This window comes from Cherax quadricarinatus, chromosome 63 (assembly GCF_038502225.1).
Source record: "Cherax quadricarinatus isolate ZL_2023a chromosome 63, ASM3850222v1, whole genome shotgun sequence".
Classification (NCBI taxonomy): domain Eukaryota; kingdom Metazoa; phylum Arthropoda; class Malacostraca; order Decapoda; family Parastacidae; genus Cherax; species Cherax quadricarinatus.
The window spans coordinates 17,507,594-17,521,811 of record NC_091354.1 but is presented as its reverse complement, the minus strand read 5'-3'; the positions used below and the strand labels follow the sequence as shown (position 1 = coordinate 17,521,811).

Here is a 14,218-nt window from a genome sequence, read left to right as displayed (position 1 = left end):
CAGTAAATGGGTGATTTCTTGTACTCATTCAATAGACAAAATGGAGTTCTAGAGAAATATTTATGATTTTTGTTGACTAGTACACAGGAATTGGCTGAAAATAGGGCTCAAAGTGGGCAAAATCGCCAATGCGTAAACATCATTGAGACCGCTAACTTCGCAAGAGCATAATTCTGTAAGTTTTCCATCAAATTTCATACTTTTGGTGTCATTATGATTGGGAAAAGATTCTCTATCTTTTCATAAGAATTTTTTTTTTTTTTGAAATTTGGCCGACCCTGAGAACAAGTCTCGGAGAGGACCTGTCGACCCTCAAAGGGTTAGCAAGTCTATACTTTATGAGTTACCTTTCTCCTCAGGCAAGCTACTGATATGCTCCATCAGCTGGCAACAAGCGAACACCTGAGCCACTACTGGGAATTGGCTACACAGTGTGAGAGTAAACTGGATGTCACGAGGAATGCCACGTCTATCTTCCTCTTTCATGCCAGACCCATCATTTAAACTTCCTCTCATAACATGGGAATCAGCTGGAAAAAATTGAGGATTCAGATTAAAAAAATTTGAACAGGTGCTTTCATGAGTATTTTCTTTGAATTGTACTTGAAAAGTGCATAATCCTCTCACAATTTAATGCACCATTGTTTTGAGCATAATTCTCAACTTCTGTGGTAAGAAAAAAAAAAAACTGAAAGCATGTTCAACAATCATAGAAAAAATTATTTTCATGTCATTTATAAAATGTTAAGTATTTAATGTAACTACAGTGGACCCCCACATAACGATTACCTCCGAATGTGACCAATTATGTAAGTGTATTTATGTAAGTGCGTTTGTACGTGTATGTTTGGGGGTCTGAAATGGACTAATCTACTTCACAATATTTCTTATGGGAACAAATTCGGTCAGTACTGGCACCTGAACATACTTCTGGAGTGAAAAAATATCGTTAACCGGGGGTCCACTGTATATATGGTATTAAGCAAAGACTATTAAAATAGCAACTCTCTTAGTTATTACACTTGTGAAGTGTTATATTTGTATTTGGCTTTGAATTCATATTATTAACATTTACAAAAAATTTTTTTTTTCAATGAACCAGTCGTATCCCACCGAGGCAGGATGACCTAAAAAGAAAAACTAGTTTTTCATTTTAAACTTAATAATTTATACAGGAGAAGGGGGATACTAGAACTTTGCTCCCTTACAACAATGTATACACAGTATATCCCAGGAGGGTGGTGAGTTTAGACTTCTGCGAGAAAAAAAAAAATGTAATGGAGTATAATGGTAGCAACACTTAAATGCACTAGTTTAAACTCTGCATTAAGGAAGAAGCTGGAGGCAGTGGAGATGTCATGTTTGAGGGGTGAAGTGTTGTGTGAATATTACAGGATATGCAGTAAGAAAGAAATAGGTGAAAGTTTATAAACTCAGGGAGGAGGAAGTTAGGGTGATATATAAGTAACTATTGGCAGAAAGGTGGGTTAGTGCAAGTATGGGTAATGGGGGAGTTGAAGAGGGATGGGGTAGTTTTAAAAATGCAGTATTAGAATGTGGGGCAGAAGTTTGTGGCTATAGAAGAGTGGGTGCAGGAAGAAAGAGGAGTGATTGGTGGAATGATGAGGTAAAGGGTGCAATGAAAGAAAAAAGTAGCTTATGAGATGTTTTTGCAAAGCCGAAGTGATATAAGAAGGGCAGAGTATATGGAGAGTAAAGGTGAAGAGAGTGCAAAAGGAAAACAAATGAAAGAGTGGGAGAGGTACTGTCAAAAAATTTTGCTGAGAATAAGAAAAATTTTGGAGTGAGATAAACAAGTTAAGAAAGCCTAGGGAATGAATGGATTTGACAGTTAAAAACAGAGTAGGGGAGTTAGTAGATGGGGAGCTGGAGGTATTGGGTAGATGGCAGAAATATTTTGAGAAACTTTTAAATGATGATGAAGAAAGGGAGGCAGTAATTTCATGCACTGGCCAAGGAGGTATAACATCTTTTAGGAGTGAAGAAGAGCAGGATGTGAGTGTGGGGGAGGTGTGTGAGGCATTATGTAGAATGAAACAGGGTAAAGAAGATGGAACTGATGGGATCATGACAGAAATGTTAAAAGCAGGGGAAGATACAGAGTTGGAGCAGTTGGTATTATTTTTAATAAATGTATGAAAGAGGGGAAGGTACCTAGGGATTGGCAGAGAGCATGTATAATTCCTTTATATAAAGGGAAGGAGGACAAAAGAGACTGTAAAAATTATAGGGGAAGAAGTTTACTTGTCAACAGATGGGTTTATGAAGGATGAGGTTAACCATAGTACTGATGAAGGAAAAAAGGTGAATGGTGCATTAAGGTATCTGTAGAGACAAAGAATGTTATCTATGGAGGCAAAGAAGGGAATGTACGAGAGTATAGTGGTACCAACACTCTCATATGGGTGTGAAGCATGGATTGAAAATGCTGCAGTGAGGAGGCGGCTGGAGGAAGTGATGTCGTATCTAAGGGCAATGTGTGGTGTAAATATTATGCAGAGAATTCGTAGTGTGGAAATTAGGAGGAGGTGTGGAGTTACTGAAAGTATTAGTCAGAGGTGCTAAAGAGGGGCTGTTGAAGTGGTTTGGTCATTCAGAGAGAATGGAACAAAGTAGAAAGTTTCAGAGAATGTATAAATCTGTTGGGGGTAGGAAGGTGGGGAAAGGGTGATCCCTGAAAAGGTTGGAAGGAGGGGGATAAGAGGTTTTGTAGGTGAGGGGCTTGGACTTCCAGCAAGCATGCATAAGCATGTTAGATAGGTGTTGGAGTGAGCAGGGTAATATTTTGTGAAAGGATTCAGGGAAACTGGTTAGCCAGACTTGAGTCCTGGAAATGGGAGATACAATACCTGCAATTTAAAGGAGGGGGTTTGGGATATTGGCAATTTGGAGGAGCATCTAAGCTATTGATTATGTACGAGTGATGGTGAAAGTGTTGAATGATGATGAAAGTTCTTTCTTTCTTTCTTTTTGGGTTTTTCTTTCTTTTTAGGTCACCCTGCCTCGGTGAGAAATGGCCAATGTGTCAAAAAAAAAAAAAAAATGCAGAGTGTGAAGATTAGGTGTGAGGCTACTAAAAAGTACAATTCAGAGAGCTGAAGTAAGAGTATTGAGGTGGTGTGAGCACTTAGAAAGGATGGAACAAAACAGGATGACTAGGAGGATATATAAATCTGAGGTGGAGGAAAAGAGGAGCAGGGTTATTCCAGGAAGGGTTGGAGTTAGGGGGAGGTAAAAGAGTTTTGAGTTCTAGAGGCTTGAGCATCCAACAGGCTGGTATGAGTGAGATCTGAGTGGCTGCAAGAGGTTTTAATGATTTGATGTGCTGTTGGAGTGTGAGCCAAGTAACATTTATGAATGGATTCAGGGGAAACCGGTTAGATGGACTTGAGTCCTGAAGGTGGAAAGTACAGTGCCTGTACTCTGGAAGGGGTAGGGATATTTGCAGTTTTGAACTGTAGTATCAGTGCCCCCTCTGGAAAGACAGTGGAGTCAGTAATGATAAAATTGTTTCTTCTTTCTTGGGTCACCCTGCCTCAGTAGGAGACAGCTGATTTGATGGGAAAAAAATTGTGTACTTATATCACCCTGTAGAAGAGCTTAAAAATATTAAATTTGCAGTTTTTCTTACCCACAAGAGCCAAGATAATCCACAAGTTTTTATTTGCATCAATAGTGGAAGCAAGTTGTGTGAAGAGTGACAAGCGGCGATGCTCTGGAATATCTGGCAGAACATCCACAAACACCTGACAAACTTGCGCAAGTTTGACCAAGATTTTTTCTTCAGTTTCACACTGAGAATAACAAATCAATATCATTAAAACAACTCTTCAACAAACAGGAAAATTTTACTAAAATCTTACCTCATTATAAAACTTCTCTTCTACACTCATGAAATCTATATGCTACAAGAAATCTTATCACATCTTGTAACATTCATTAACAAAAAAAATTCTGCACATGTAATGAAAAAATTATAACAAGAAAGTTGTCACTCCTATATCATATGTACCTTAATGAGCACTGGTACAATGCTCTGGATAGTCTGGTGTATAACCTGGAAGGAATAAGAGTCATCGCGTCTCAGAAGAGAAGTGCCCATGAATGTAAAGATGGACATCATATTGTGCATCACCACTTCCTGAAATGATATACAACATATTAAGCATTAACCTCAATTACACTGAGGTAGGGGTGACTGAAAAAAAAATAGGAAATATATTCACCATTATCTGAATAATAGCTGTCTTGCTTGAGTGAAAACATCACAATTCAAATGATTCTGAATGGTGACATCCCCATCCTGTCCTCAGAGTGCAGGCACTGTACTTCCACCTCCAGGACTTAAGTCCAGTTCATCGGTTTCCTTGAATGCCTTCATGAAAGTTATCTTGCTTACATTACAACAGTATGTCAAGCCACAAAAAGCAGACAAAGTAAGTACTGGTGTGAATGACACATGATATATTCCAGGTGAGCCACAAGGAATCCCAGAGCAAGAATGTTACTACTGTACTGTAGTTCAAACACTTAACTATTTTGTCTGGTGTGGCTGAAGTATTTAACTATGACAGTAAACAGCATAAAACAGGTCTCTTGCTCTTTCCTTTCTCATTTGCTAGGCTCACCTGTACTAGACTGACACTCTTTTATAGTAAACCTGGGAGATTAACTTGTAACCTCCTCATATCACGTGTGTGTTCAGTCTGTAATCCCATTACATCACTTGCAGTTTACGTATTTTACATTCCAATACAATCAACAAAAGTCTGCACTTAGGAGAGGAACCTTATGAAAATGTTTCATTCCACCTTGAATCATTGTCAAGTCCTGGATCACTGTAACTTGACAATGATCTAGGATGAACAGAAATGTAGTCATAAGGTTTCTCTCCTAAGTGCTGGGTTTTTAGTGATTGTTCCAGCCACAGTACTGTGACTTTTCATTCTCTATTCCAGTACAGAATATAAATCAACTGCAATGAGCCATTTTAGTTACTCTTACACAAAACTTTCCTTATTCTACTATGGTTAAATTTTTTGTTTAACATGCTGGCCTGGTCACAGACCGGGCCGCGGGGGCGTTGACCCCCGAAACTCTCTCCAGGTAAACTCCAGGTCTCCTGCCTAGGTAGGGTGGCCTGAAAAAGAAACCTTTTCACCTTCATTCAAACTATCAGTCTTGCCAGAGGCATACCGTTAAAATATCTTAGTTTATTAAGGCAGAAGTAAAACATTGGCCATCTTTTCCTCATTGCTTGCTAGGAGTGTCACTTTTCTTCATTAAAAAAAAAAAAAAAATGTTTTTCTGCATTTCATTTGAAATATCTCCCAAATTTTTGACATTGAGTCTAAGGAAAAATGTGCTTGGAATTATGCTGATTTGTATTTCTCAGTTTTTTTTTTTTTCAGAAACATTTTGGACAAGTACTTTGTTTGGTAAAAGAGAAAAATGTTACTTACTGGCGAAATTTTGGCTGCCAAAGCAAGAATGAGCATTGCACGTCGGTGTGTATCAGAATTCACAGATGAACGAATGCACTGAACAATCAGTTCAATATTCAACTGCATTTCTTTGTTCACATCTGAAATACAAATAAAATATTATTTAATAATAAAGTACACCAACTCATTACTATTGTAAAAGACTATGACTGAAGTCCTAATGTGTTTGACTTATGATTGCTATAATTTCTAAGATAAACCTGCACTAAATGTAACACCATTTAAAGTCTTTCATACAGTTTTACATAACTTATGTTTAACCTACATATACTGTATTTAATTTATTTACACATGTTCCATTATTTGCACACAGGAATGGCAAAATGTAAGTAACCGAGATGCCTCAAAATACAAGTTCATCTTACAGAAATACAACTCTTACCCTCTCCCAATTCTTCTACAGACTTCTGCAGCAGGTGTAATATTGCAGAAAGTATCTGCTGTTGCAACAATTCAGTAATGACTGTGTCAAGAGTTAGAGTACACTGTAGGCACTGGCACAGAGGGCCGACCAACAACCATGGTCGACCTAATGAAGCCATCACACCAATAGTCTCCAACATCAAGCCAAGTTTCTTCCAGGCCGTGAGTTGGTTATTGAGAGTCTCGGATTCCTTTCTGTAAATGGCAAAATACTTGCATCACAATTTCTGTCAGTGAACAGTATATACCTATAACTGTCTTATTAAATTTTTCTGCACTTGCAGCCTTGCTTAGGGTTATGCTTCCATTGTGACTGCCTCATCAGGCAAGTATAGTGTAGAAGAGGGTTAGGGATGTGGTTAATGAACAGAGGAAATATTTTAGTGCCTAGAATGTCTACAGTGTTTATTTTGGACTATTTTTAAACTCTGGGGGGAAGTACAATGCCTACACTTTAAAGGAGGGGTTTAGGATATTGGCAGTTTGGAGGGATATGTTATATATGTTTATATATGCTTCTAAACTGTTGCATCTGGGCACCTCTGCAAAAACAGTGATTATAACAAAAAAAGGCACAATACCGTGACTGGAATGATACACAAATAACCCGCACATTGAAGAGAGGAGCTTACAACGTTATTTCGGTTCAACTTGGACAGTTTACAAAGTCACACTAACAAAAAGGAGGGAAGGAGGGAGTATATATAGGCAAGAGATGGTAGTGGTAGCAGTGGAGGTAGAAGGTAGTAGTAGGGAGGTACCTTCTACCTCCACTACTACCACTACCACCTCCTGCCTATATGTACTCCCTCCTCCTCTCCTTATCGTTAGTGTGACTTTGTAAATGGTCCAAGTCGAACCAAAACATCGTTGTAAGCTCCTCTTTTCTATGTGCAGGTTATTTGTGACAGTGATTATGTATGAGTGAGGTGAAAGTGTTGAATGATGATTAAGTATTTTCTTTTTGGGGATTTTCTTTCTTTTTGGGTCACCCTGCCTCGGTGGGAGACGGCCAACTTGTTGGAAAAAAAAATTAAACTGGAATTTTTTTGCATTTTGTATAAAATCGTCCAAATTACCAACTTCAGTGCACTTTATTATGTAATTCTGAGAGTTGAATGGGCAGGTTCTTGTGCTCAACTGACAAAAGAGATGGCATACTAATGAAATAGCTAAGAATGAGGTTGATTGAAACATTGGAATTAGCTTAAAATAGGACTCAAATTGGGTGAAATTACCAGTGTAGTTCTGTAAGTTTTCCATCAAATTTTGTACTTTTGGTGTCATTAACTTCAGCAAAAGATTCTCTATCATTTAAGAAGAATTTTTTTTTCAACTATGGACACTGAAAACAATAATTTGGGGGGTCTGGACAGTGAATGGGTTAATTAGCATTTCATCAACTATGCACACATGCCCATTACCTCCTTATGTATGAAATATTTTCCAGTTCTCATAATTAAAATTAGTATCTGGTAGATTTACACTTTATTTCAAATAAGTCTTCTTCTTCCAACAAACTGGCCATATTCCACAGAGGCAGGGTGGCACAAAAAGAAAAACAAAAGTTCTTCTTTTTAACTTTAGTAATGTATACAGGAGAAGGGGTTACTAGCTCCTTGCTCCCGGCATTTTAGTCACCTCTTACGACATGCATGGCTTATGGAGGAAGAATTCTGTTCCACTTCCCCACAGAGATAAGAGGAAATAAGAACAAGAACTAGTAAGAAAATAGAAAATAGAAGAAAACCCAGAGGGGTGTGCATATATATATAACTGTACATGTACACATTATTCATGGAGGCACAGAAGGGAATGTATGAAAGTATAGTAGTACCAACACTCTTATATGGGTGTGAAGCATGGATTGTAAATGCTGCAGTGAGGAGGCAGCTGGAGGCAGTGGAGATGTCCTGTCTAAGGGCAATGTGTGGTGTAAATATTATGCAGAGAATTCAGTGTGTGGAAATTAGGAGGTGGTGTGGAGTTACTAAAAGTGTTAGTCAGAGGGCAGAAGAGGGGTTGTTGAGGTGGTTTGGTCATTTAGAGAGAATGGATCAAAGTAGAATGACTTGGAGAGCATATAAATCTGTAGGGGAAGGAAGGTGGGGTAGGGGTTGTCCTCAAAGAGGTTGGAGGGAGGGGGTAAAGGAGGTTTTGTGGGCAAGGGGCAAGCATGTGTGAGCGTGTTAGGAGTGAATGGAGACGAATGGTTTTTGGGACCTGACGAGCTATTGAAGTGTGAGCAGGGTAATATTAAGCGAAGGGAATCAGGGAAATCGGCAATTTTTATATAGCCAGACTTTTTTTATTATTATTTATTAACACATGGCCGATTCCCACCAAGGCAGGGTGGCTAGAAAAAGAAAATCTTTCATCATCATTCACTCCATCACTGTCTTGCCAGAGGGGTGCTTTACACTACAGTTATAAAACCGCAACATTAACACCCCTCTTTCAGAACTGGACTTGAGTAACGGAAATGGGAAGTACAATGCTTGCACTTTAAAGGAGGGGTCTGGGATATTGGCAGTTTGGAGGGGTATGTTATATATCTTTATATATGCTTCTCAATATAGGTAGTAGGTTGGTAGACAGCAACCACCCAAGGAGGTACTACCGTCCTGCCAAATGAGTGTAAAACGAAAGCCTGTAATTGTTTTACGTGATGGTAGGATTGCTGGTATCCTTTTTTCTGTCTCATAAACATGCAAGATTTCAGGTACGTCTTGCTACTTCTACTTACACTTAGGTCACACTACACATACATGTACAAGCATATATATACACACCCCTCTGGGTTTTCTTCTATTTTCTTTCTAGTTCTTGTTCTTGTTTATTTCCTCTTATCTCCATGGGGAAGTGGAACAGAATTCTTCCTCCGTAAGCCATACGTGTTGTAAGAGGCGACTAAAATGCCGGGAGCAAGGGGCTAGTAACCCCTTCTCCCGTATAAATTACTAAATTTAAAACGAGAAACTTTCGTTTTTCTTTTTGGGCCACCCTGCCTTGGTGGGATACGGCCGGTTTGTTGAAAAAAAGAAAATAAAGGAAATAAACAAGAACAAGAACTAGAAAGAAAATAGAAGAAAACCCAGAGGGGTGTGTGTATATATACATGTACAGTGGAACCTCAAAAATCGAACTTAATCCATTCCAGGAGCTAGTTCTAAATTCGAAAAGTCTGAAATTCGAAGCAACATGTCCCATAAGAAATAATGGAAATACAATTAATCCGTTCCAGAAACCCAAAAACATTCACACAAAAAATACATTTTATAGAGATTAATTACAGTTTTACATACAACAAATACTATAGTTTTTAATTATGTATATTAATACATATAAAATAACATTTTTACTTACCTCTATTGAAGATTGGTGATGGCATCTGGAAGATAGGGAGGAGGAGGGAGGGAGTTGGGGTTAGTGTTTGGAAGGAGAATCCCCCTCCGTGAGGACTTCAGGTAAAGCCCTCTCTGGGGTTACTTCCCTTCTCTCTCTTTTAATGCCACTAGGACCAGCTTGAGAGTCACTTGACCCCTGTCTCACTAAATAACTGTCCACAGTCCTCTGTTTCTGGCGCCTCTTTAACATTTCCCTAAAATGGGACATGGTTCTGTCACTGAAATTGTTGCGAAGATGGCTTGTTTCAGCTTGCTCAGGGTGGTACTTCTGCACAAACATTTGGACACCATTCCACTTGGCACAAATCTCCTTAATCTTTGAAGAAGGCACCTCATCCACTCCCTATATTAACACCTTTCGCAACATCAGCTTCCTTGATTTGTTCTTTCTTTGACAGGATAGAACCGATGGTCGACTTGTTTTTCCCATACAACCTGGCAAGCTCAACAAGTCTCACACCACTCTCATACTTCTGTATTATTTCCTTCTTCACATCAATGGTGTTTCTCACTTTCTTTACCACAGGGGTACCACTAGCAAGTTTCTTTAGGCCCATAGCAGCTTATTTCAGTCCCACAAGCACTAAACACAACGAAATAATCGTAAAATGTGTGAATGAGAGCACAGGTTAATGTTCACTCAAGCATAAACAAAGCTAGACTGCTCACGGCGCCTGCGCGGGGATGCGGACAGAGCGGGCGGCAGACAGGTTCCATACCTGGCGGTCCGAAAATAGGGGCGCGTTCGATAATAGGGACACAGTTTGTCCGAAAAAATGGTCCTATTTTCGAAACGTTTGATATGTGATACGTTCGATTTTTGAGGTTCCACCGTATATGCTTGTACATGTATGTATGTGAACCATATCCCGACCAGGATTGAACCCGCGGTCAGAGAGTCTCAAAACTCCAGACCGTCGCGTTAGCCACTAGACCTGCTAGCCACAAGGTCAGAGAGTCTCAAAACTCCAGACCGTAGCGACGGTCTGGAGTTTTGCGACTCTCTGACCGCGGGTTCAATCCCGGCCAGGGTATGGTTTGTTTGCAATCGTGTCATTACGATTTCGTGAGTCATGTATGTGAAAGTATACTAGTACCAACATTTTTATATGGGTGTGAAGCTTGGGTTGTAAATGCTGCAGCAAGGAGGCAGTTGGAGGCAGTGGAGATGTCCTGTCTAAGAGCAATATGTGGTGTAAATATTATGCAGAAAATTCAATGTGTGGAAATTAGGAGAAGGTGTGGAGTTAATAAAAGTATTAGTCAGAGGGATGAAGAGGGTTTGTTGAGGTGGTTTGATCATTTAGAGAGAATGGATCAAAATAGAATGATATGGAGAGAATATAAATCTGTAGGGCAAGGAAGGCGGGGTAGGGGTCGTCCTCAAAAAGGTTGGAGGGAGGGGGTAAAGGAGGTGTTGTGGGCGAGGGGTTTGGACTTCCAGCAAGCGTGTGTGAGCGTGTTAGATAGGAGTGAATGGAGACAAATGGTATTTGGGACCTGATGATCTGTTGGAGAGTGAGCAGGGTAATATTTAGTGAAGGGATTCAGGGAAACCGGTTATTTTATATAACTGGACTTGAGTACTGGAAATGGGAAGTACAATGCCTGCACTCTAAAGGAGGGGTTTGGGATATTGGCAGTTTGGAGAGATATATTGTGTATTTTTATACGTATATGCATATGGGGGGGTTGAAGAGGGTTGGAATAGTTTTAAAAATGCAGTATTAGAATGTGGGGCAGAAGCTTGTGGTTATAGGAGGGTGGGGGCAGGAGGAAAGAGGAGTGATTGGTGGAATGATGAAGTAAAGGGTGTGATAAAAGAGAAAAAGTTAGCTTATGAGAGGTTTTTACAAAGCAGAAGTGTTATAAGAAAAGCAGAGTATATGGAGAGTAAAAGAAAGGTGAAGAGAGTGGTGAGAGAGTGCAAAAGGAGAGCAGATGATAGAGTGGGAGAGGCACTGTCAAGGAATTTTAATGAAAATAAGAAAAAATTTTGGAGTGAGTTAAACAAGTTAAGAAAGCCTAGGGAAAGTATGGATTTGTCAGTTAAAAACAGAGTAGGGGAGTTAGTAGATGGGGAGAGGGAGGTATTAGGTAGATGGCGAGAATATTTTGAGGAACTTTTAAATGTTGAGGAAGAAAGGGAGGCGTTAATTTCATGCACTGGTCAGGGAGGTATACCATCTTTTAGGAGTGAAGAAGAGCAGAATGTAAGTGTGGGGGAGGTACGTGAGGCATTACGTAGAATGAAAGGGGGTAAAGCAGCTGGAACTGATGGGATCATGACAGAAATGTTAAAAGCAGGGGGGGATATAGTGTTGGAGTGGTTGGTACTTTTGTTTAATAAATGTATGAAAGAGGGGAAGGTACCTAGAGATTGGCGGAGAGCATGTATAGTCCCTTTGTATAAAGGGAAAGGGGACATAAGAGACTGTAAAAATTATAGAGGAATAAGTTTATTGAGTATACCAGGAAAAGTGTACAGTAGGGTTATAACTGAAAGAATTAGAGGGAAGACAGAATGTAGGATTGCGGATGAGCAAGGAGGTTTCAGAGTGGGTAGGGGATGTGTTGATCAAGTGTTTACATTGAAGCATATATGTGAACAGTATTTAGATAAAGGTAGGGAAGTTTTTATTGCATTTATGGATTTAGAAAAGGCAGATGATAGAGTGGATAGGGGAGCAATGTGGCAGATGTTGCAAGTATATGGAATAGGTGGTAAGTTACTAAATGCTGTAGAGTTTTTATGAGGATAGTGAGGCTCAGGTTAGGGTGTGTAGAAGAGAGGGAGACTACTTCCCGGTAAAAGTAGGTCTTAGACAGGGATGTGTAATGTCACCATGGTTGTTTAATATATTTATAGATGGGGTTGTAAAGGAAGTAAATGCTAGGGTGTTCGGGAGAGGGGTGGGATTAAATTATGGGGAATCAAATTCAAAATGGGAATTAACACAGTTACTTTTTGCTGATGATACTGTGCTTATGGGAGATTCTAAAGAAAAACTGCAAAGGTTAGTGGATGAGTTTGGGAATGTGTGTAAAGGTAGAAAGTTGAAAGTGAACATAGAAAAAAGTAAGGTGATGAGGGTATTAAATGATTTAGATAAAGAAAAATTGGATATCAAATTGGGGAGGAGGAGTATGGAAGAAGTGAATGTTTTCAGATACTTGGGAGCTGACGTGTTGGCGGATGGATTTATGAAGGATGAGGTTAATCATAGAATTGATGAGGGAAAAAAGGTGAGTGGTGCATTGAGGTATATGTGGAGTCAAAAAACGTTATCTATGGAGGCAAAGAAGGGAATGTATGAAAGTATAGTAGTACCAACACTCTTATATGGGTGTGAAGCTTGGGTGGTAAATGCAGCAGCGAGGAGACGGATGGAGGCAGTGGAGATGTCCTGTCTAAGGGCAATGTGTGGTGTAAATATTATGCAGAAAATTCGGAGTGTGGAAATTAGGAAAAGGTGTGGAGTTAATAAAAGTATTAGTCAGAGGGCAGAAGAGGGGTTGATGAGGTGGTTTGGTCATTTAGAGAGAATGGATCAAAGTAGAATGACATGGAAAGCATATAAATCTATAGGGGAAGGAAGGCGAGGTAGGGGTTGTCCTCGAAAGGGTTGGAGAGAGGGGGTAAAGGAGGTTTTGTGGGCGAGGGGCTTGGACTTCCAGTAAGCGTGCGTGAGCATGTTAGATAGGAGTGAATGGAGACGAATGGTACTTGGGACCTGACGATCTGTTGGTGTGAGCAGGGTAATATTTCGTGAAGGGATTCAGGGAAACCGGTTATTTTCATATAGTCGGACTTGAGTCCTGGAAATGGGAAGTACAATGCCTGCCCTTTAAAGGAGGAGTTTGGGATATTGGCAGTTTGGAGGGATATGTTGTGTATCTTTATACGTATATGCTTCTAAACTGTTGTATTCTGAGCACCTCTGCAAAAACAGTGATTATGTGTGAGTGTGGTGAAAGTGTTGAATGATGATGAAAGCATTTTCTTTTTGGGGATTTTCTTTCTTTTTTTGGGTCACCCTGCCTCGGTGGGAGACGGCCGACTTGCTGAAAAAAAAAAAAAAACAGGAAAAGTTTACGGTAGGGTTATAATTGAAAGAATTAGAGGTAAGACAGAATGTAGGATTGCGGATGAGCAGTGAGGTTTCAGAGTGGGTAGGGGATGTGTAGATCAAGTGTTTACATTGAAGCATATATGTGAACAGTATTTAGATAAAGGTAGGGAAGTTTTTATTGCATTTATGGATTTAGAAAAGGCATATGATAGAGTGGATAGAGGAGCAATGTGGCAGATGTTACAAGTATATGGAATAGGTGGTAAGTTATTAAATGCTGTAAAGAGCTTTTATGAGGATAGTGAGGCTCAGGTTAGGGTGTGTAGAAGAGAGGGAGACTATTTTCCGGTAAAAGTAGGTCTTAGACAGGGATGTGTAATGTCACCATGGTTGTTTAATATATTTATAGATGGGGTTGTCAAGGAAGTAAATGCTAGGGTGTTCGGGAGAGGGGTGGGATTAAATTTTGGGGAATCAAATTCAAAATGGGAATTGACACAGTTACTTTTTGCTGATGATACTGTGCTTATGGGAGATTCTAAAGAAAAATTGCAAAGGTTAGTGGATGAGTTTGAGAATGTGTGTAAAGGTAGAAAGTTGAAAGTGAACATAGAAAAGAGTAAGGTGATGAGGGTATCAAATGATTTAGATAAAGAAAAATTGGATATCAAATTGGGGAGGAGGAGTATGGAAGAAGTGAATGTTTTCAGATACTTGGGAGTTGACGTGTCGGCGGATGGATTTATGAAGGATGAGGTTAATCATAGAATTGATGAGGGAAAAAAGGTGA

At 39.6% G+C, this 14,218-nt stretch overlaps 1 protein-coding gene across 2 annotated transcripts in view; it reads right to left on the bottom strand.

Moving 5' to 3' along the window:
- l(2)k09022 (HEAT repeat containing 1 homolog l(2)k09022) overlaps window positions 1-14,218 on the bottom strand; it is a gene marked incomplete at its 5' end in the record, with an annotated part of 169,710 nt that overhangs the window by 58,999 nt on the left and 96,493 nt on the right. For both annotated transcript variants that reach the window (XM_070098672.1, XM_070098673.1), the window contains 5 exon segments: window positions 348-530; window positions 3,653-3,815; window positions 4,034-4,162; window positions 5,484-5,605; window positions 5,908-6,143. In XM_070098672.1, the coding sequence (XP_069954773.1) occupies window positions 348-530; window positions 3,653-3,815; window positions 4,034-4,162; window positions 5,484-5,605; window positions 5,908-6,143 (833 nt within the window).